At 47.4% G+C, this 22,066-nt stretch overlaps 1 protein-coding gene across 2 annotated transcripts in view; it reads right to left on the bottom strand.

The window, feature by feature from the left end:
* Nucleotides 1–1,173: 1,173 nt before the first annotated feature.
* The window catches only part of SYNGR1 (synaptogyrin 1), a 31,587-nt gene continuing 10,694 nt past the window's right edge, over nucleotides 1,174–22,066 (bottom strand). Inside the window, exons 2-4 of one of the 2 annotated variants that reach the window (XM_031939529.1) lie at nucleotides 16,717–16,954; nucleotides 10,482–10,627; nucleotides 1,174–5,346 (exon numbers count right to left, since the gene is read on the bottom strand). In XM_031939529.1, coding sequence (XP_031795389.1) covers nucleotides 5,131–5,346; nucleotides 10,482–10,627; nucleotides 16,717–16,954 — 600 coding nt within the window. In that variant the 3' untranslated portion in view covers nucleotides 1,174–5,130. Of the gene's footprint in view, nucleotides 5,347–7,373; nucleotides 8,057–10,481; nucleotides 10,628–16,716; nucleotides 16,955–22,066 lie in introns of those variants that run through there. The other variant, XM_031939530.1, reaches the window with a different exon arrangement.

A 22,066-nucleotide genomic window follows, 5' to 3' on the forward strand; every position in this document is an offset into this window, starting at 1 on the left:
GACCTTATCTCTGTCTGCCTGGGTCTCCTCAACTGCAAAAATGGGGAAAATGATAACTTTCAGGTTTATTATGCAGATCAAATGAGATATCTTATCTGTTAAGTGCTTTGTGCCTGGAACATATTAGGTACTTAATGAATGCTTGTTTCCTTTCTTCCAGCTTTCTCCCTCCTAAGAGGGCATGAGTAAGAGGGCAAACTGTCTTACTCAGTTTGTACCTTCAGCACTTGGGGGGGTTCTGGACACAGGCACTGGGGACCCACAGAGAGAAGGATCTTTGTATAGCACCTTTCTCTTGACATGAGTGACTCCTTATCAGAGAAAGCAAGCGAGGCTCTTGAAATGGGAGCTTTCTCCCACACCACAGCCTGGTCCGTGGTCCGAGGCCAGCCGAAGATAATATCGAGCTCCTGGTTGTCTCCCAAGGCCAATAGATTGCCCTGTTCCTCTCCCAAGAGAAACAAATTACTCTGTTCTGCACTAAAATCCTGTCGCATAATTTCAAAAGCAACAGTTATTTTCCTTTGGGTACAAAAAACCCTGTAACATGCTGATTTCAGGGAGATTTTTCCTTTTGATTTTTGAATTCTGTCACTTGTGTTCCTGAACAAAGCTTGCTTCTACTCTACTCTACCCTATGTTGTGAGCCAGAAGCTGGCCCAACTTCTCCAGCTCAATTCCTTCCCCTATGAAGATATTTTAAAAGTCTCTTCTGGACTTTAAGGGTCTTGGAGCAAGGCCATCTGCAGAACTTGGACACTGGCTTCTTCAGGAAGCTTTTGCTCACATCTTCAGGCCTTACAGAACATTTTATCTTGACACTTTGTAATGTAGCGCCTTGTAATATTTTATACCATAATTGAGTGTTTATATCTCATCTCCCCAACTAACTGCAAGCTTGGAGGCTCATCAGAACCCATTATCTTCCAGATAAGAGAACATGGGCATAGGGTGCATGTGTGAATGAGCTAAGATCCTGAAGAAACTTCTGCTCAGTTATCAGGATCAGACCGAGATGGGAGAAAGGACATTATAGATGACCAGATTTGTTCACAGGTAAAAAGTGGTCCTCGGAGCCCAGATCTCTCCAATGCCAAATCAAGTACTCCATCTTTGTTCCCTTCCCCTCGTATCCAGGAAAACCGAGAACACAGTGACTCTGTGGCCCAGCCATTGGGTTTGGAACACCACTTTATTGATACATCACCAGTAGTCACCACCTTCACTTGGTTCAGCACAAATATAGAGGACGGAGCCAACACAGGTTCTGAGAATCCCTCTCAGGCAACCAGATGGGGTGGCCAAGGGCTGGTGGGCAGGGGAGGAGTCTGGATACACTGGGGAGAGCCAGATGAACACCCTACTATGTGGTCCGCCTGGAGCTGACCATCCTTTACCACTTTCTCACATTCACTCACACACACACACACATAGATATTTGTATAGCCTTATATTATACATCATATATATAAAATATATATTTATACTATACACAGGCAGTAATGCTGCGGGAAGGGGGGAGAGGGAAGAATGGGACACCCAGTTAGGTCTATAGACACCCCAAGGATGCAGTCAGAGGGAGCAGCGTTGAGAGGCAGAGGGACAAGGATAATTCTTGATGTGGGGAGCATTGACCCAAAGTGGCCCTTTAGGCCACCCTCTGTTTTCCATGAAGGATTCTTGGGCCCAGATTTAGCCAGGACCAGGACCAGGCAGAAAGGCAAGATCTAAGGAGGAAAAAGAATTAGGAGCCCTTGGTGAGCTGAAGGAAATCTGGGGGGCAGTAAGGACCTAGAAATAGTGAGAAACTTGGGAAATAAATGGGGGGGATCAGACTAGGAGGTAAAAACCCTGGGCTCATCTTGAAGAAAATTAGATGCTTGCTGTAAAAGTATCACAGTCCTGTCAAACAGAGCTGGGACCTGCTGGAGGCATCCCAGAAAATCTACAGGTCCCATCATGGACCTCCTGGGAGCCAAGTGGGGGTAGGGAAATCCATGATTAGGATCAAAGCAGGGGCAGAATATATGGGATTGGATATGACTGAATGGCTGGAGTTGGAATCCAGCAGAGAGAAAATGATCCCCCATGAGCATCCCCTTCTTCTACCATACACACCAGCTCACCAGCCTGAGTTGAGGTGTTTTGGTCCAGCACCTTGCCTTCAAGTAGGTAAGATGCACTCCCATTTTCCAGAAGGGCAGTTGAGGCCCCCAAGGCCTAAGGGCTTTGTCCAAGTTCTCCAGTATCAGGAGGCTCAAAGCCCAGGAATTTTGTCCCCAAATATGAGGTTCTGGTGACCTCAGTGGAGGTGATCATGGGGTGGGATGTGTGCAGAAGAGGGTTACTGGGATAGAACTCCTTGAATCTCTCACAGATGAATATCATTTTGAGTGGGTTTTCTTTTTTCACCCCCATTCCCTCATTTGGACTTTATAACATTCCATGAGGCAAGGCAGACAGAGATCAAAACCCTCCATTTGTGGATGAGGAAACTGGACCTGAGAGGGGAACTGACTTGACTAGCAGTGAAACAGAACAAATCCTTGAATTGGAAAGGAATTCAAAAGGTATCTATCTAGTCCCCTCCCTGCCTCTGTCAAAGTCTTTATACCCAGCCACAGTTGGAAGGCTTTTAGTGACAGAGGGCTCACTGCCTCCTTAAATCGACCATGCTTTTTAAACAATTCTGTCCTTTCCATGGAGCCCAAATGGGCTTTCCTCTAATTTCCATTCATTGCTGCTAATTAGGTCATAGACTCACAAAATGCCAACAGAAGAGGGACCATTAAGGTCCCTACTGATGAGATCATCGATTTGGAGGCTGTCCAGTCCAACCTTGTCATTGTATCGGTGAAGACTGGCATGGGGAAAGGGGTATCTCCCAGGTCACACACAAGCCAGTGGTGGGATCTGAACCCATGTTCTGGCTCCAGATCCCCAGCTCTTCTCACTACTGCCCTTTAATGCCTCTTCCCCATAATGGCCTTTCAGATACTAAAGAAAAGCTTCATCCCGTCCCAAGTTTTCTCTCCTCCTCAGTTCCTTCATCTGATCCAAATAAGACAGTTAGCATCCTCCTCCATAGCCTATTCCATGATCTCTTCAGCCTTGATAGGGATGAGGTGGGGTGTGTGTTGGGGGGGGGGGAGCTACAACTGGACTTCCCTACCCATATATAGTGTTCCTATAGTTACTAAAGGAAATCTGTTCTCCAGTGGACCCTGCGGCTTCCCTGAGACAAGGGGCTCTCTGTGGATAATGGAGCCAGAGTGGTCTGGAAGGAGCCAGCCAGTCCGGGCTCCCCTCTCTCTCCTCTGTCATTTGCTGTGTGACATCAGGCACACAGTTATGTGAAGCAACAGGAACATAATGTAAACACTGGATTTGGGGTTGGGGGAGTTCCAGCCCTGCCCATTAACCTGCCTCTTGATGCTTCTCGTGCCTTTCTCTGGACCTAAGGCTACTTCGTCACCCTCCGGATATGGGGGGAAGGATGAGGCTGGATATTCTTCAGCAAGGTCCTAACAAAAGGGGAGGGGGATGGCAGAGGGTGTGAGCAGGTACTCTGGGAGCTGGGACCGGGCGTGCAGCTGGCATTCAAGGCTCTCTGGGAGGCCCAACCTGCCTTTCCAGACTTTTCTCCCCTTCCACCTCTCATTCCTTTTACTCCAGCCAAAGGCCCCATGCTTTCCAGCGAGAGGCAGTGTAGCATAATGGATAGCCAGCCAGCCAGCCTCAGAGTCAAAGACCGTTTTCAGTCTCATTTGTGATCCAGGGCAAATATTTCACCTCTAAGGACCTCAGGAGTGCTGAATGACTAAGAAGGGACCTGTCTACATTTTCTCCTTCCCCCAAAGAAATCACCAGCCCAATCCAGTATCAAACAGTTCTAGGTGGAACCGTGAGCTCCTTGAGGACAAGGACCCCGGCTCCCTCAGCTTGAATCTCACACTTGTTATCTCGCACAAGGCTGGACCACATAAAAGCCTACTTGCACAAATCGTGTGTGTGGGACACACACGATGAGGCAGGGCGACAGAGATGGGTCCTTGGGCTGGACTTGGGGGGTGGGGGAGGTAGAAGAGGTTGGGGATTGGTGGGAGCACGGAGTGCAGGAGGCTGCTCCGGTGCTGGCTGTCCCCATAGGATGCTGGGATTCACAACTGGGTCACTGCAGTTCCACAGAGGCTAAAGGAGCCAGCAACTGCGGGGAAATTGGGCACAGGACAGAAAGGAAAGGGAGCTCTTTGAGGGACACTCAGCGGCCTGGGGACTACTCAGCTGATCTCCAGTGGGAGGAAGGAGAGTTCCTGTGTGGGCATTGTTGGACAGGAAGCGTGATATCCCTGCACCCTTGAATTAAGGAGCCAGAGAAGGCGACAAGCGCCTTCTCTTTGATCTGGAAAGCACTGGGACCAAGAGGGCACGCAGGCCAACAGACCTTCAAGCCCTGGCACCTGTTAATCCTGCCCGTCCGAGCCAACTGGGGACCCCAGAAATGGCAATAACACTGAAAGGGCCCTGCAGCACCAGGAGCCTGGCAAAGGAGCCCAGGGTCCGAGGAGGAAGGCTGTGATGGGTGGGAGGGAGTGGAGAGGGGGCATCGGGATCAGTGTTTTGTGAACCGATGGGGAAACTCACTCAAATCCAGTGCTCTCATCGTTCAAGTGCCCTCCACCCACACTGGGCCCTTTGCCAGTGGAACCCCTCCACACCAAATATACTTACACTTTCTCAAGTATGTCCACCTTCTGATGATACACGTGTCACACACACACACACACACACACCCTGCCCCCCTCAGCCACGGGCCCCTAGGATGAACCCTGGCTTCTTCTCCTGGATGGTCAGCCCCTCCCTGGATGTTCTGTTGCTTTCTCCACTCCTAGGACCCGGTGGAATTCAGAGACATTTCTAATAAAATTGGAGAGGGAGAGGACGGACACAGACTCCATTTGAGCTAGAGGACGGGGCTGGGAGAGGAGAGTAAGTGTGGACTCGGCGTGTGCGTGAGTGTGCAACAGCTGGGGGGCTGGGGAGGGAGAAGGCAATGGGGGTGTCTTTGCCTCTGGACACGGAGGCGGAGTGGGGGGGGCAGGAGGGGCCTGGCGAGGGGCCGTCACTGGCTCAGTACCCCTGTGTCTGGTAGCCCTGGGTCTCGGCATCAAAGGCATTGGCAGGCTGCTGGTAGGAGCCGCCAATGTCGGGCCCAGCCTCCGGCTCATTGGCGTAGGGGGCATAAGGCATGGTTGAATCCTGGCTTGGGTCCGTGTAGTCCTGGGAGAAGAGGGCTGAGTCAGCGCCGATCCGGTACCTCTGGAAGGCCAGCACCGCCTGGCCCACCTTGGGAAGGGGTAGATGGCCAAAGGCAAGGGGGGAGGGGATACCGGGAGAGTAGGAGACACACAGACAAAAGCCAGGTTAGTCAGTGTTAATGGTTAGTACGTGCACCATGCTGCCCTGCGGGGTTAGTGCCCAGAACCGGTTAGCACCGAGAGGGAACGGAGGTGACGGGGAAGGAGCCCACCTTCTGGGAGGGACCCGCTGCCACCAGCCAGCTCCTGGGCCTGGGCAGCAGGTCCCTGGTGCCTCTCTGTAAAATGGGGGCCCATTCTCTGCAGGACTGTCAAACCTGGCCGTACTCTACAACTGGGACCTGCTGCTATTCCTTCCCAAGGGACCAAGAAGGGGCAATACCACTGCCCTTCCCTTGGCCCATTCGTGCTGCCCAAGAGCAGATGGCCCAGGGCCTGGGGGCCTTGGTCTAAAGACAAGCTCAGGAGATGCTTTTCCTGAGGCCACACAAGGTTACGTAGGTGCTTGGGAATTGTCCCCAGGACAAGCTGAACCATGAGAGAGAAACATGCTGCTGAGAAACAGCAGCACATTGAGCCTTGCTCTTAGCTGGAAAGCCGGGGAGCTGGAAAGAAATTAGACTAAGAAAATGTCTAACAGCTTTGTCATGGCAAAGGTTCCAGGCCCCGAGGGTCCTGTGCTGGGAAATGGGGCAACTTCTGGGGAAATTAGAGGGCTTGGGGACGCCACTAAAGCCCCACATCAGTCCACCTGACTCTGGATAGCCAGGCCCAGAACGGGTACATGAAGCAAGCCAGGCATGGTTAAGGAAGATAGATCAGCCAGAGCCCACCTGTTGGCAGAAGTCTGAGACAGGAAGGAGAGAAGCTGCTGGAGTTTTAAAGGCACAGTATCATGAGTAAACTCCTTCCCAGCTAGGAGCCCACCTGTTGGCAGGAAGTCTGAGACAGGAAGGAGAGATGCTGCTGGAGTTTTAAGGCACAATAAGTTCCTCCTTCCCAGCTAGGAGGCTCAAGCAGAGCCCACCTATTGGCAGGAAATCTAAGACAGGAAGAAGAAATGCTGGAGTTTTATGGGCACAGTATCATGCATGAACTCCCTCTCTCCCCGATAGGAGGCTCAGCCAGAGTTGGCAGGAAATCTGAGACAAAAAGGAGAGAGACTGCAGGAATTCTAAAAGCTTATGAAAACATGGAAGAACAGAACAAGGAGCAGTGGCCATAGCTGAAGGGTTGGAGAGGGAAAAAGTGTGTGAATGGGATAGGAGAAAGCATGCTCCTGAGTCATGGTCAAACTCCCAGAAAGAGCCAGTGTGACAAGTGCAGAAGAGGATCCCTTCACTAGCCAACAAGAAATCATCAGGTCAAATGAAGGAACCAAGATTGTTTAGCCTAGAGAAAAGGGGATGTGAGAAGAACATAAATCATTCCTATGGAAGAGGAGCAGAGGTAGAACGGGCCAAAGGCGATCTGACTGAACCTTGGAGCTGGCCCTAAGCAGAATGGGCTGCCTCAGGAGATGGGGGCTCCCTGTAGTCCATGATTCTCAAGGATGGGCTAAGTGACTGTGACTCATCTTCCTTTAGATCTTCTTTCCTTCATCCAGAGGGCGGTGGGGGCTGAAGCCCTTCTCATGGAATATAGGTTCCCATTCTCTCTGTTTCTGTGCCTTAGCCCCTTCCTAGATGTAAGCTTCCATAATCCCCAAAGAGATCACAACCTGCTTTCCCCCCTACATTCACCCAGTTTATGTTGGAAGAGATGGCAAATCAAAGTTATTGATTAGTGATGAAAGCCCTGAGTGTGTACCTGCTACTGTCGTTCTGAGGGAAAACATTCCCCCTCACCCCAAATTACTAAATCAAAGAGGAACCTGGAAGGGGTGTCCATGATAGGAGAAAGGGGCTTCCCTTAAATCCCAGTGGGAATCTCGGGGGAACACCCATCAATGAACCAATTACGGAAGGGAGCATGGAGATTCTGGTACATGAGAAGTACCTGTACCCAGAAGGATGGGAGAGTCTGCACAGTCTACGCAAAGAAAAAGAGCTGGAGGAAGAGAAGGCATTAATGTTTATCCAATGCTGAACAGAAAGGCCTTTGGTCCACCCACATGGGGATGGCTGCCAGAATAAGGAAAGGCTCACAGTGTCTCAGGCTGAGGAACACCTATTTTTGGCACCTAAATCCATTGCTCTGACTCCCTCCGACCTCACCAAGTGGCTCTCTGATTTGGATCGAGTCTCCCAAGTAGACCTTTCTATTGGGAAGGTAATATGCTGACCAGCTATCACTGCTTAGCTCTTCTGCTGATCTATAAAAATGGACAGATTGGTCCTTTGGTCCTTCTGGGAATAAAGTCATTGTGAATCCATTCTCCAGAGCTTGGTAAGAGGAAGAAAGGGAATCCCTTAATTAGCAGGGGTGGATGCTAGACCCTTGACCCTCCCAAGATGCAGGTGTGAGTACCCTGTAAATCAGGCTCAGGACTGAAAGGAGCAGGTTAGTGTCTGTCTGCCCCTGCCCTTCCCCTACGCCCTCCCCTCCAAGCCCAAGGAGGGGACCCAGAGGTCTGTGTGATAAGATCCACAGTGTCTGTCCTGGGGCCTGGGGAGGTCAGACAGCCGTGAGAAGGGGAATTATGGCTGAGGTGGAGGAGGTGTGGGGAAGAGAGTGCTGTACTCCTCCTGAAAGGTGATATCCTTGAGTCTCCGGGAGGCCAGGAACGCAAGTATGCTCTGTAAGGAGAGAGCAAGGTTGAGTGGGTGGGGAAAGGCCAAAGCTTTAGAGCTGAAAAAGGGACCTTAGAGACCCCATTTTTGCAGAAGGTGAAAAGGAGGCCAAATAGAAGACAAATTGTCCAGAGTCCCTCAGGCGATAAATGGTAGCGCTGGGGTTCAAAGGCAAGTTTTCTGCCAAACGTGGGACTTTTTCCACTGTCCCGCCAGGCTTGTCTGCTTAGCTGGAGGACAGAATGTCCTTGGCCCAGGGGAGGGGAAGGACTTGCCCAGGATTTATAGGAATTTATAGGAAGCAGGCATCCAAACCAGGTCTTCTGCCTCTGGATCCTGTGATCTTTCCACCAGCACAGGGATGGATGCCCCCACCAGACCTTCCAGAGGCTCAAATATAAAGCCTTAGAACACAGATCTGACCAGGGGCTTCTTGTCTGTTTGTTTGTTTTTTGCTGAGGCAGTTGGGGTTAAGTGACTGCTCAGGGACACAGAGCTAGTAAGTGTTAAGTATCTGAGGTCAAATTTGAACTCAGGTCCTCCTGACTTCAGGGCTAGTGCTCTACCCACTGCACCACCTAGCTGCCCCTCGGTTTCTTGTTTTTAAAGGCAGGTAGCTAGAGAGCTGTCTCCCTCGCCTCACATCCCCATGAGGTTGTAGTAACTATGCTTTTGGTCACTGCTAGCCAACGGCTTCTGGGGAAACAAGAACCTCTGGTTTCAGCGGGGATGGAGGAGAATGATAGGAGGAGTCAGGGTCAGGAGCAGGCAGGGCATACGACTGGCTGGGGCACAGCTAGGGACACTATTCTGACTTCTGTATATGTTTCAACTTCTCCATTCGGCTGTCGGCAGGGACTGTGGTGCTTTTTGTCTTTGCAGCCCCAGCACCAAGGACAGTGCCTTGTATGTTTGGAACATGAAACACTGGGGTACAGAGTGAATATAACTGGGTTTGGATCAGGAAAATCTAGAGATCAACAGCGTCTTGTTTCTCAAACTAATGGCCAGAGTTAAAGGCTTAATGACCTTGAACTGTGAGTGCCCACCCTTTTCTATAGGACACCACCCCCTTTGAAACAGATCATTTGGTTTCCCCTTTCAAAGACTTTCTGACATTCTCATTCATATCTATATTCTCTCTCTCTCTCTCTCTCTCTCTCTCTCTCTCTCTCTCTCTCTCTCTCCATCTCTCTCTTCCTCTCTGTCTCTCTCTTTTTCTGTCTCTTCCTCCCTCCCTCTCTCTCTCCCTCTCCCTTTTTCCCCTCTCCCTCTCCTTGTTTCTCTGTGTGTCTCATCTCTCTCTCGCTCTGTCTCTGTCTGTCTCTGTCTCTCTCTGTCTGTCTTATGGCAACACTGACCAGTTTGCCCAGTCCTATTATCCCATCCATCCAGCCAGAATAAGACATTAACCTGTGGTACCTGCCAGTAAGGGCAATAAGGAGCTGGTGATCACTGGGACCCCCTGGCTACAATTTTAGTCCTTCTGTTAGACCTGAGCTTCAATGCTTGGCTCCTTCATCTCCGCAGTTAGTGCAGAGACATGTTCTGACCAAATGCCGGTGGATGGGTGATGACATGGCAGGAAATGTTCACTGGACTTGGCCTCTGAAGACTGGGACTAAGACTACTTAAGACTAAGAATCTCGGCTCTGCCGTCAGCTAGCTCACTAGGTGATATTGGGCAAATGCTTTTGTCTAAGTCTCAGTTTTCTCATATGTAAAATGGGAAGAGAAATCTTTTCATCGCCTCCTTCATAGGCGATGAAAAGATTTCTCTTCCCATTCCCTTCATAGGGAAGAGAACACTTAGTAAAGCTCAGTGAAAACACAAATTATTATAATTATTTCTCCTGCAGAGGACTGCAGAAAGACCTTTGGCTCTGAAAGGCTTTGCCAGCAGAGACCAACTCACCAAGCTGGAAAGACTTTGCAGGCAGGGGCAGTGATGGACTGTCTGGCAACCAAAGACTAGCCTATTAATGGCAAGGGGACTAAGAGCAGATGGGCCCTCAGCTGTTATATTATTTCAGCCACTAATTCATAGCACCAAATACTAACTCATACATAAGATGGTATCCACGGAGCATTGTTGTGTCCTCGTTGGATTTTATGGACGTTCCTTCATTAACCTTGGAATAGGATGCTCTCTCTCCGTTTTACAGAGGGGCCTAATGTAGCACTGAGGAAGAAGTGAGCTCTATCTCTAGAGGGTCAGCAGTGTGGGTAGTTGGATAAACTAAGAACTGAGTACAGACGTTGGTAAAATCCTGGGCCCCTTTCCTCCCTCTACTCACCAGACTTCCTAGTTCAAGTACCATGGAGCCCAGTATGCTCTGCCTGCAAATAGTTGGCTCCTGCTAAAATCAGCCTAGAGGAAGGAACACATGATTTCTGGTAGCTGGATCAGAAGCAGAGGGTCTCAACTTACCCAAGTAAAGATGGAGAAGAAGGAGAAGGTGATGGCCGCTCGAGCTGCATCTGTCCCCTCGTTCATAGGGTTGTCTTTGGGTTTAGAGAACTGCCACTGGTTGGCCAAGAAACAGAAACCAACAAACCAGAGGAATGCCCAGAAGGCTGCAGGAGTTCAGGAGAGACAGTGGGGAGGGATGAGAAGGGGAGAGAGAAGTGTACACAACACATGGGCACACACAGGAAAAGGAAGAGAAAGGCAAAAGAAAGAAACAATCGTATAAGAGAAAGAAAGAAAGACCCAGGAAAATAGAAAAGGATCAGTGAGGGAAAGGGTAGAAGACAAAGGCATAGATACAAATCAGGGTCAGGAGATAAGAGATGAGAGACAGAAACAGACAAACACACACAGGGTGGGAGGGAGGGAAGGAGAGAGGGAGAGAGAGAGAAGGGAGAGAAAGAGAGAGAGTCACATTTCTTGCATTTCTTTCACGTGCTCTGAGGTCCAAAGACCAACCAAAGCCTCAGCCCACTTCCCCCTCCCACTGCTATACACAGACTGTAGAAGCAGCTCTGTCCTTGCAGAGCTCACCATCCCCTCTCCTTAGGATACCTCAGAACTAGAAATGCTATTCCTATGTCCCTGTCTCTCCCAGATGCCCGTGGAGACCCAAAAGGAAGTCTCACCTCTCCTCTGAGGAAGCAGGTAACTTACTACCTAACCCATCGGCCATTCTGTTGTTATACAGATCACTCCATTTTGAAGCCTTCCTCTAAAATTCACTATGTCTCAGAAGCAGGATCTTGAATCCAACTCTTCCTGATTCCAAATCCATCTCTTAAGCCACCAAGCTACATTGCTTGTTTTTATATTTCCAGGGCACTTTGAAGTTCACAAAACACTCTCTTCTCAGCACCCTGTGAGATAGTTAGCAAATGTACTACTATCTTTATTTTACAGACGGGGAAACTGAGTTTCAGGGAGATGAAAAGATTTTCCCATGGTCAAACAATCTCCTACTGGAAGAGGCAGCTTGGTGGGAAGTACATTGGATCTTAGAGTTAAAGAACCAAGGGTGAATGACAGTTACAATTTGGGAGGAAAGGGGTGGAGGTTAGCTCCTTATTGGCTTAATACAATCTGTTCCCCAACAAAGGGAATTTCAGTCATGAAACTGAAGATTTTAGGGGCACGGGTGATTTGAGTTTTGTTTTGTTTTGATTACTATTGAATAGAAGAGGCAAGTTAACAAGAAGATGACATCCAAAAGCCATTCACCTCTGGATAAATGGCCAAAGGTGATAAACAAGCACTTCTTAAAAAAAAGAATTACAAATAATTAGTTTTTGTGCCAAATCACTAATAATAAGAAAATGCCATTTGAAGCCACTCTGAGGTTTCACCTCATACCCAGAAAATTGACAAAAATGGCAGTAAATGCTGGAGGGGCTGTGGAAAGACAGGCACCCGATTTTGCTGTTGATAGAGCTTTGGTTGTGGACGACTATTTTAAAACATGACTTGGAATAATGCTAAGAAAATTACCAAAAGGCTCATATCCTTTGGTGCAGATAGGCCATTGCCAGGCACATGGCCAAGAAGGTAAAAAAAAAAAAAAAAAAATTAGGAAGAAAAGTCCTAAGTACGGCAGAGTAGCATTTCTGGTAATGGCCAAGAATTGGAAACAAAGTAGAAACCCATCAAGTTGTGGTAGGAGAATATCAGGTGATTTTTCTGTGCTGTAAGAAATATGATGAATATGATGAGTGCAGAGAAGCATTGAAAGACTTAAATGAACTGATGCAAAGTGAAATAAGTAGAGCCAGGAAAACCATATCTATAATGACCACAATAATGTCGATGGAAAGAATAACAGTAACAAAGATCAAAACAAAACAGTGACATGATAATGACCAAGCCTGGCCCTGAGAGAAAAATATGAGAATCTTCACCCATCACTTCCTAAATTGCAGAAGTGAGAGGCTGAGGAGATAGGATGCAGCACACACTGGAAGGCTCAATTCATGTGTTGGCTGATTTTGCTGAATTGTTTTTTTTTTTTTTTTATTAGTAATAGCTTCCAGGAAAGGAGAACAATATATATTGAGAAACAATGGTGATGTAAAAAATATATCCTTAAAAAAAAAATAGTATTTGAGAACAGGAATTAGATTCCAGTACCATGGCTTTAAATATTGAATGACAGCCTCTTGAAGAAGAGGGTTAAAATATAGTTACAAAGGGCTGGGAAGAATCAATTGTCTTGTTGGGCTTGGTGGTACCCATCTGTAATCCCTATTGCTGGGCTATAGCTGAAGCTGGCAAACCATATGAGATTAGGAGTTCTATGTTATGGAATATTATTGTTCTGTAAGAAATGACCAGCAGGATGAATACAGAGAGGATTGGCGAGACTTACATGAACTGATGCTAAGTGAAATGAGCAGAACCAGGAGATCATTATATACCTCAACAATGATACTGTACGAGTATGTATTCTGATGGAAGTGGATTTCTTTGACAAAGAGAAGATCTAACTCAGTTTCAATTGATCAATGATGGACAGAAGTAGCTACACCCAAAGAAAAAACACTGGGAAATGAATGTAAACTATTTGCATTTTAGTTTTTCTTCCCGGGTTATTTTTACCTTCTGAATCCAATTCTTTCTGTACAACAAGAGAACTGTTCGGTTCTGCACATATATATTGTATCTAGGATATACCATGACCTATTTAACATGTATACGACTGGAGGAGGGAGTGGAGGGAGGGAGGGGAAAAGTCGGAACACAAGTGAGTGCGAGGGATAATGTTGTAAAGAAATTTTTTTTCAAAATAAAAAAAATGCAAATAAAAAAGGAGAGAGAGAGAGAGAGAGAGAGAGAGAGAGAGAGAGAGAGAGAGAGAGAGATATTAGGAGTTCTATATAGGGCTAAAGCCAAGCAAGTATCTACACTAAGACCAGCATCAATATGGTGAGTCACTAAGAGTGGAGGGCCATCAGATTGCCCAAGATAAAAGGTTAAGAAGAGAGCTGAACAACATTGTATACATATCATGAACATTATATATTTAATATGAATTGGGATATGTGTGTGTGTTCAGGACAGCATATAGAATGTCAATGTGAAGTCAGGAAGACCTGGCTTTAAATCTGGCCTCAGACACTTCCTGAATATGTGATTCTGAGTAAGTCAGGAAAATGGATCTGAGTTCAAATTGCATCTCAGATACTTATTAGCTGTGTGACCCTGGGCAAGTCACTTAACCCTGTTTGTCTCAGTTTCCTTATCTGTAAAACGAGCTGCAGATGACAATAACAAATTACTCCAGTATTTTTGCCAAGAAAACCCCAAATGTTATAAATAAATTGGAAGAGCATAGGATAGTTTACCTCTCAGACCTGTGGAAGAGGAAGGAATTTATGACCAAAGAAGAACTAGAGATCACTATTGACTACAAAATAGAAAATTTTGATTATATCAAATTGAAAAGTTTTTGTACAAACAAAACTAATGCAGGCAAGATTAGGAGGGAAACAATAAACTGGAAAACATTTTTACAGTCAAAGATTCTGATAAAGGCCTCATTTCCAAAATATATAGAGAATTGACTCGAATTTATAAGAAATCAAGCCTTTCTCCAATTGATAAATGGTCGAAGGATATGAACAGACAATTTTCAGATGATGAAATTGAAACTATTACCACTCATATGAAAGAGTGTTCCAAATCACTATTGATCAGAGAAATGCAAATTAAGACAACTCTGAGATACCACTACACACCTGTCAGATTGGCTATGACAGGGAATGACACGAGAAAGATAATGCAGAATGTTGGAGGGGATGCGGGAAAACAGGGACACTGATACATTGTTGGTGGAGCTGTGAACACATCCAGCCATTCTGGAGAGCAATTAGGAACTATGCTCAAAAAGCTATCAAACTGTGCATACCCTTTGATCCAGCAGTGTTTCTAATGGGCTTATACCCCAAAGAGATACTTAAGAAGGGAAAACCCAGTGCAAAATGTTTGTGGAGCCCTGTTTGTGGGCTAGAAGCTGAAACGAATGGATGCCCATCAACTGAAGAATGGTTGAGTAAATTTTAAGAATGTTTGGAAGTTATTGTTTGTAAGAAATGACCAGCAAGATGAATACAAGAGGATTTTAGACTTACATGAACTGATGTAGAAAAGAGAACAGATCATTATATACCTCAACAATGATACTGTATGAGGATGTATTCTGATGGAAGTGGATATCTTCGACAAAGAGAAGATCTAACTCAGTTTCAATTGATCAAGGATGGACAGAAGCAGCTACACCCAAAGAAAAAACACTAGGAAATGAATGTAAACTGCTTGCATTTTTGTTTATCTTCCCGGGTTATTTATACCTTCTAAATCCAATTCTCCCTGAGCAACAAGAAAACTGTTTGGTTCTGCACACATATATTGTATCCAAGATCTACTGTAACCTATTTAACATGTATAGGACTGCTTGCCATCTGGGAGAGGGGGTGGAGGGAGGGAGGGGAAAAATCGGAACAGAAGTGAGTGCAAGGGATAATGTTGTAAAAAATTACCCTGGCATGGGTTCTGTCAATAAAAAGTTATTTAAATCTTAAAAAGAAAAGAAAAGAAAATCCCAAATGGGGTCAGAAAGAAGAGGACATGATTGAATAAGACCAAACAAGAACAACAAATACACACACACACAAATATATATATGTGTGTTTATGTATTCACTATAAGGATATTGAAGGACACCAAGAGGGAAAAAGCATAGTGGAAAGCAGTTGGATAACAAGTCAATAGAGAAAGAGACATAATTTTGTTATGAGAATATGTTACAGACCTTTTCAATAGAAAGAGGAAATAGATGAAGATCTTAGGAAATGGCTCAGAAGTCTGGCATAGGTTGTGACAAAATATTTGGGGCTAGCTTCACTTATCTGGATATCTGCTGGAACTCTCTCCGCCGAAGGCAAATGTTTTAATGAGAATTTTATCCTTCAGAAGGTAGAAGAACTGACAATAGAAACTCATGATCACCAACAAGGAAGACATGTTAGCTGTAGTCAAAATGATGGGAATTCTGAGAGAGTGACTGTTCCATCCTAGTATTCCTAAAAAAGAGCCCCCCATGCGTAGAGAGACCAGTAAAAGACTGAAGACCATGAAAGACTAGGATGGCGAGAATGTTGAGTTCACGCTGCAAGAGAACTGGGTCAAGGGATTAAAGACATTTGGCTTGAAGAAGAGAAAAGTGAGAAGGCAACATTGGTCACAAGGGTATCACATGGAAAAGGGATGAGACTTTGCTTGGCTCTGGACAACAGGACTAGGAGCCATGTGTTATAATTGCAAAGAAGCCAATCTACCAACAGAACCTTTTGAAAGGAGAATGGCAGCTTCTGGAGAGAATGGGATCTCCATCACTTCGAGTTTTCAAGACAAGTCTGTAAGAAGGTAAGTTCCTTGAGGGCAGGTATTGATCGCTTTTTGTCTTTGTCTTCCTTGCACCTGGCCCAGTGTCTGGCAAATAGCAGGCACTCAAGAAATACTTGATTAAGGTAGTGACTGAAAGTAGCTGAGCCCTTGCCAGGTATAGTCACAGTGGCAGTTCTAGTTTTGGGTAGAGCCTGGAACAGATGGTCTTTTAAAATTGAGATTCATTGACTCGGACTTGGATTCCAGACCTGGGTGGCCTTAGGCAAATTGCTTGACCTCAGTTTCCCTGTCTGTAAAATGAGAGTGTGATGATTTCCAAAGTCTCTCCCAGCTCTACATCCAAAACTAAACGACATAAGAATTTTGGAGCTAAATCCCATACTTGGGTCCCAGGACAACACAGGTCCATACCACAGATCACTGTTTAAAGACCAACTCAAATGCTTCCTCCAAGAAGCCTTCCTTGATCCTCAGTAACAATGTCCCCAAATCTCCTTTATCATTTATTTGCCCCCTCTCTTAGGAACTGGTCATGAAATACTGGGGACTAGTTATCTGAGTGTAGACTTCTTCCTCCCAACGAGACCAAAAGTTTTCCCCATCCAGTCTGTTCTCTTCATACAGAACATGGCTAATAAATGCTCATGGAATCAAGCCTCCCTTCCACAACCCCAAGGATTATGACGCACACCTCCACCTGAATGAGAAGGAACGTAAGGCCCCGAGAAGCTAAAGATGGTGGGAGGATGTGGAGGGGGCCGAGAAGGCCCACCCCGCCCAATCCCCTGAGACTCACCCGAGACACCGATGTCCGAGATCACAGCCTTCTTCCGGTCTTTGACGCTGCTGATCTGAGGGAAGTAGACATCCAGGGCCAGGTAGAGAATGCAGGTGAGGAAGGCCAGGACGCCCACAGTGACTCCGTAGTTGCAGGCGTTGCGGTTCCGGTTGTAGATGCAGAATTTCTCACTCTCCTTAGAATCGTTCACATAGCCCTCATTCACGATAGAGCCAAAGACAACGATGGCAAACACCTGGCGGGGACAGACAGAGGGCAAATTGAGAACAGGGTCTGGTACCTTGGCACCCAGGAGCTGCCCCCACTTTCTTACCCTGATTTGAGAAAACTGGACAAATACTGGAGGCTGGGGCTATGCTGAGGATGGCACAGTAAAGAGGCAAAAAAGGCAAAAAATGGAACGACATTGTCTCCAGCAAATAGTGAACTCTTTGGACCCAGCATGTGACCTTCCTTTTATAGAGGGGTCATATTATGCTCCTAAACTTAGGGCTCCAGGAGGAAGCAACCGTGAACATGACCCTCAGTGTCTTATCATAGTAATAATAATAATAATGATAACAATAATAATAATAGCTTACAATAAGGTGACTTTTGTAGCTTACATCATGCTTTCCTTATCCTGCCCTATGGGGCAATTATTTTTTGATGCTTTATAAGGTGTTTTAATCAATCAGTCCATTGACAGGCATTCCTTAAGCATGGATCATATGTGTCAGGCGCCGGGTTAGACACTGGAGTGATCTAATCAGAGCCAGAAACAATCTGTACTTTCCCAGGTTTATCTTCTAGTGGAAGAGCAAACATGGACATGGTTAACTAAAAATGATCAAAACATACATGGAAGGAATCAAGTCCTTTGTTCTAGGGGGGCTGCTCTAGCACCCTGCAAGTGCAGAAGGAGGCCCAGGAGCTAGAAGGGATCTAAAAGGTAGGGATGGGAGCTGGATCTGAGGCAGGGAGACTGAGCCGGAGCGTTGGGGAGGTGGATGGATGAAGAAGGGAAACCTGGGAAGGACCCAGGTGGTGAAGCCTTTAAATCTCAAGCAGATAAACTTATGTTTGACATAGGCAAGAAGGAGCCATTGGGGTGTGTGTGTGTGTGTGTGTATAGGATAAACAGATGAATCCAAGGTAGTGTGTAGGGAGAGCCCTAGCAGGGGGGCCTAGGAAAGGCTTCATTTGTGCACTAGATGCTACCTGAGTTGTATCTTAAGGAAAGAAAGGGGCTCCCTGAAATAAAGATAAGGAAAGAGTGATTTCCAGGAATTGGGGGCACCAGTGTAAAGGGGGATTCAGAAAAAGAGATGATTAATTGTCCAGGCCAGACAAGGAGGATGAGAACTGAGAAGGGGCTGTTAGCCTGAGGGCGGGGAAAGGGGGGGGCAGGAAATCGCTGCTAACTGGAGAGAGGGATACAGTTGAGTATTGAGGTCAGAAGCTAGGCTGTGGGCAAGGAACATCGGGAGAGAGGAGGAAGTAAAGGCATCAGCTGATGAAGAATGGTATTTCACGGGGATGGTGGGATCAAAGAGAGGGCATTTGAAGATGGGGAAGACGTGGGTGTGTTTATAGGCAGCCAGGAAGGAGCTAATAGATGGAGAGACTGAAGATCAGAGAGAGGGCATAAATCTGCTGAAGGGAAAGTGCACAGAGACACAGTGGTCTTGGTGAGGGGGAGGAAGAAGAGGAGCTTTCTTCATCAAAGATTGAAGGGATACGTGCCAGCTAGGGGAGGAGGTGGGAGGAAGGAGGGGAAATTTTGGAACAGAAGGTTTTGCAAGGGTCAGTGCTGAAAAGTATCCATGCATATATCTTGTAAATAAAAAGCTTTAATTAAAAAAAAAAATTTGAAGGGAGAAATGGTGGGGATGATGTGAGAGGGCTGAGCTGCAAAAGATATTTTTCTATCTTTTCTCATTTCTCCTCTCTCCCTGTTTCTCCCTCCCTCTCTTTCCCTCTCTCTTTTTCTCTCCCTCCCTATCGGTCTCATTCTCTCTATCTCTGTCTCTCTGTGTGTCTCTTTCTCTTTCTGTCTCTTTTTCTCCTATCCGATTGGGAGGTGAGAAGCAAGGCAAGGACAGACAGATCAAGGCAGCTTTCCGCAGAAAGGGGAGCTCGAGCTAAGTCCTGAAGGAACAAGGGATTCCAGGCTGTAGAAATGAGAAGGCAGAATATTCTAGGCATGGGAGATGGCTGCGGGGAGATGGCCCTGTGTGAAAAATAGCCAGGAGGCCATGGGAGCCGGGCCTTAGAGAGTATGGAGAGCATGAGTGTATGAGGAGGAACCAGATTGGGAAACCCTGGATGCCAGAGGCGGTTTTCATCCAGAAGAAAAACAAGGAGCCCCAGGAATTTATTGAGAAAGGGGGCAGCATGGTCAGAGCTGTGCCCTGGGGGCTGCATGGAGGCTGGAGTGGAGTGAGGAGAGGTTGCCTTGAGGAGACCAACTAGGAACCGAGGGCAATAGTCCAGGGGAGGAGAAGTGAGCCTGGTCCAAGATGGTGGCTGTGAAAGAAGGGAAGGGGACACGTCTAGGAGAAGCTGGGAGGCTGGAGAAGGTCAGAGCCAGGAAGGGCTGCAGCCCTTACAGCATCACAGCTTGTTAGACTTTAGCTCAGATTTCAGGGAAACACACTGCCTGTTTTTAGAAAATTTCCATCTAGAATCGTGAAAAAGAAGCGGGGGAAGGCAAACATATTTGGATACTTCAAGGGATCTGCTTCGGTTATCTTGAAAAATCACTGGTGTGACGTGGGAATGGCTGTTCCCCAGGAGGCTGGGCAGCTGGGTATCACTATATGCACCTGACATGTTAGATGAAGGATGCAGACAAGGCTCTGGAGATCCAGGCAGCCAGAGAAGGCTCCATGCCCTGGGACAGAGGGAGATGCATCAGAGACAGACTTGGTTTTCCGTCCTGGCTAGTGTTCCCCAGTCTCAGCTTGTTGACTCTCTGCCTGCCTGCTCCCCTCTGAGAAGGGGGACCACCACCCATACTGTTAGAGGAGCTGGCTTTACACCCCCCTCTCCACCCCTCTCCCAACCTCCACTGGTCTTGCCCACTCTGGCCAAGTACACCAGGCCAGAGCCTCCTCCCCCTGTCGGTTGTGATCACATCTCCCCTAAGACTTCTCCAGGCTTGTCCCCAGGACCTCCCAGTGATCCCTGCATGGCCTGCCCTTCCACCCCCCATTCTGACCATCCCCTCTAAGGTCCCTTCAGAAAAAATGGCAGAGCCAGGAAAAGATTGTACATAGTAACAGCAACACTGCACAATGATCAACCATGGTAGCCCTGGCCCTTCTCAGCAATACACTGATCCAAGACAACTCCGATAGACTTGGGATGGAAAATGCCATCTGCAGCCAGTGAGAGGACTGGGAGACTGTGGAGCTGCACAGGAATCTGCCAGGAGAACCCACGGCATCTGCCACCCTTGCCATCCTCTCTTGGGATAATTCCAAGCTTAAAACAAGCAGTGACGTCCGCCCGGCCTGAATCCGTGGGGTACCCAGAAGGCTGGGATTCCAGGGGGCCTCCTCTCCTTTGCTGGCTGTGTGACCCCGGTTACCTCTCTGAGCCTCAGTTTCCCCATTTGTAAAATGGGACGCTCACCTTGCTCTCATTATGTGACAGGGCTGTTAGGCGAATCAGCCGTGGTAATTAGTGTGTGTCACAGAACATGGCCGACGAGGAAAGCATTAGTCACGATGTGGGCGCTCAGCTTTGCGCTGTTACTGCGCTGACACAGAGAGCCCCGGAGGCCTCCCCCCCAGCCTTCATGTGCACTTCCTCACTTGGTCCTCACAATGGCCTTGATGCTTATTCTTGTTGTGACCTTGGACAAGTACCTTCCTCTCTCTGGGCCATAGTTTCCATCTTTGTAAAATGATGGGGCTGAATTAAACCTAAAATCTATGGTCTAAATCATAAGGCTCAGAAAAGCAATGAAGACTGGATTTTTTACTCACTCTCCCAATACATCCAGTGTTTTCTCCTCTGACATTATTATTACTACTTGTAGGGATGCCTCTTGCTCTAGAGCTGGGTGGTCATGATCACTGAATGCCCATTGGGTATTAGGCCCATCAGAGTGCTCCCATCTTTCCCCTCTGGTCTGATCAGGGACCCCCAAAGAACAGTGATATGTTGACTCCATCCCTGAACAGTCCAAGCTCTTCTCTTTTGGACAGTGCCAGTTTACAGCTTGTTCTTCCCTGGATTGGGCTAAAAATTGTTCCCATAACTTTCCCCTATTGGTTCCTCCCTTCCACTGCCATCCCTGCAAATACATCTCCTGTCCAGGCTACTCACCCAGACCTCCTCTGGCCTGATCTCGGGTGGCCTCCCCTGACGTCTCTCCCCAGAGTCCCTAGTGAAGCCCCTGGGGATGGCTGCTGGGGAAGGCACTTTCCAGTTCTGCCCTCTCCAAGGTCACACACGCCAGCCATCATCCCCCATGAGAATGGTGACAGCTCCTGAGCTGGTCCCAAGATGACCAATCAGCCTTCCACCCCCCCCCCCCCCCCTTCATGTTTTCCATCACTCTCGAACACTAGAATAGCCACATTTTCCCATAAGGTCTAGTCAGGCAGCCTCCGCCACTCATAGGACATCACAGAAAGGATCTGAGATCTCGTACATTTTCCCTAAGAGGAGGCTGTGACTCCCAGGCCGCAGGTAGTAAGCAATATGACTGGAATTTGAACCCACGCCTTCTCCTAATTAGGGAAGTCTCTAGGTCCCAATCAGTTCCTCTCCGCTGGAAAGACAGCCCTCCAGGGCAGGCCCTCCCTTGGTGCTGAGTCCCCCATTCTTGCATCACCAAGTTCCTCTCTGTCTAATTAGAAACATCCCCAGTCATGCCCTCGTGGCTGTATTTATGATTCAGTAACTCCCCAAGCAGCTTAAATACTCCCAGAAGTTGTGAATAAGACACTTTTCTCATCAAGAGTCTTTCCTACCCCACCCCCTACTAACTCCCATCACACCTTTCTCATAGGGACCTCCCAGGCCCACGCAAGATTTTGTCAGCAGCCTCCGGACATGCTGCCCTTGGGTCTGATCATCTTCCTCCACCCAAGCAACAACTCTCTTCTACTTACTGGGAGAAGGCCGGCCTCCTTACTCTTTGAGTTTCCTTTAAGTTCAGATTTGCAAAGCCTTTTTTTAACAGACATTATCTCACTTGAACCCACAATCCTGAAGAGCAGGTGCTGCCCAATGAATTCATCAGCCCCATTTTGCAGACAAGAATAGGGAGGCCCTGTCACACAGCTAGGACGCAGCAGCAGCTGGATTAGTGCTTGGGTTTCCAGTGGCTGGCACGTGGCAGCCCTGAAAT

The sequence above is a fragment of the Sarcophilus harrisii genome, chromosome 5 (assembly GCF_902635505.1).
Source record: "Sarcophilus harrisii chromosome 5, mSarHar1.11, whole genome shotgun sequence".
Classification (NCBI taxonomy): Eukaryota; Metazoa; Chordata; class Mammalia; order Dasyuromorphia; family Dasyuridae; genus Sarcophilus; species Sarcophilus harrisii.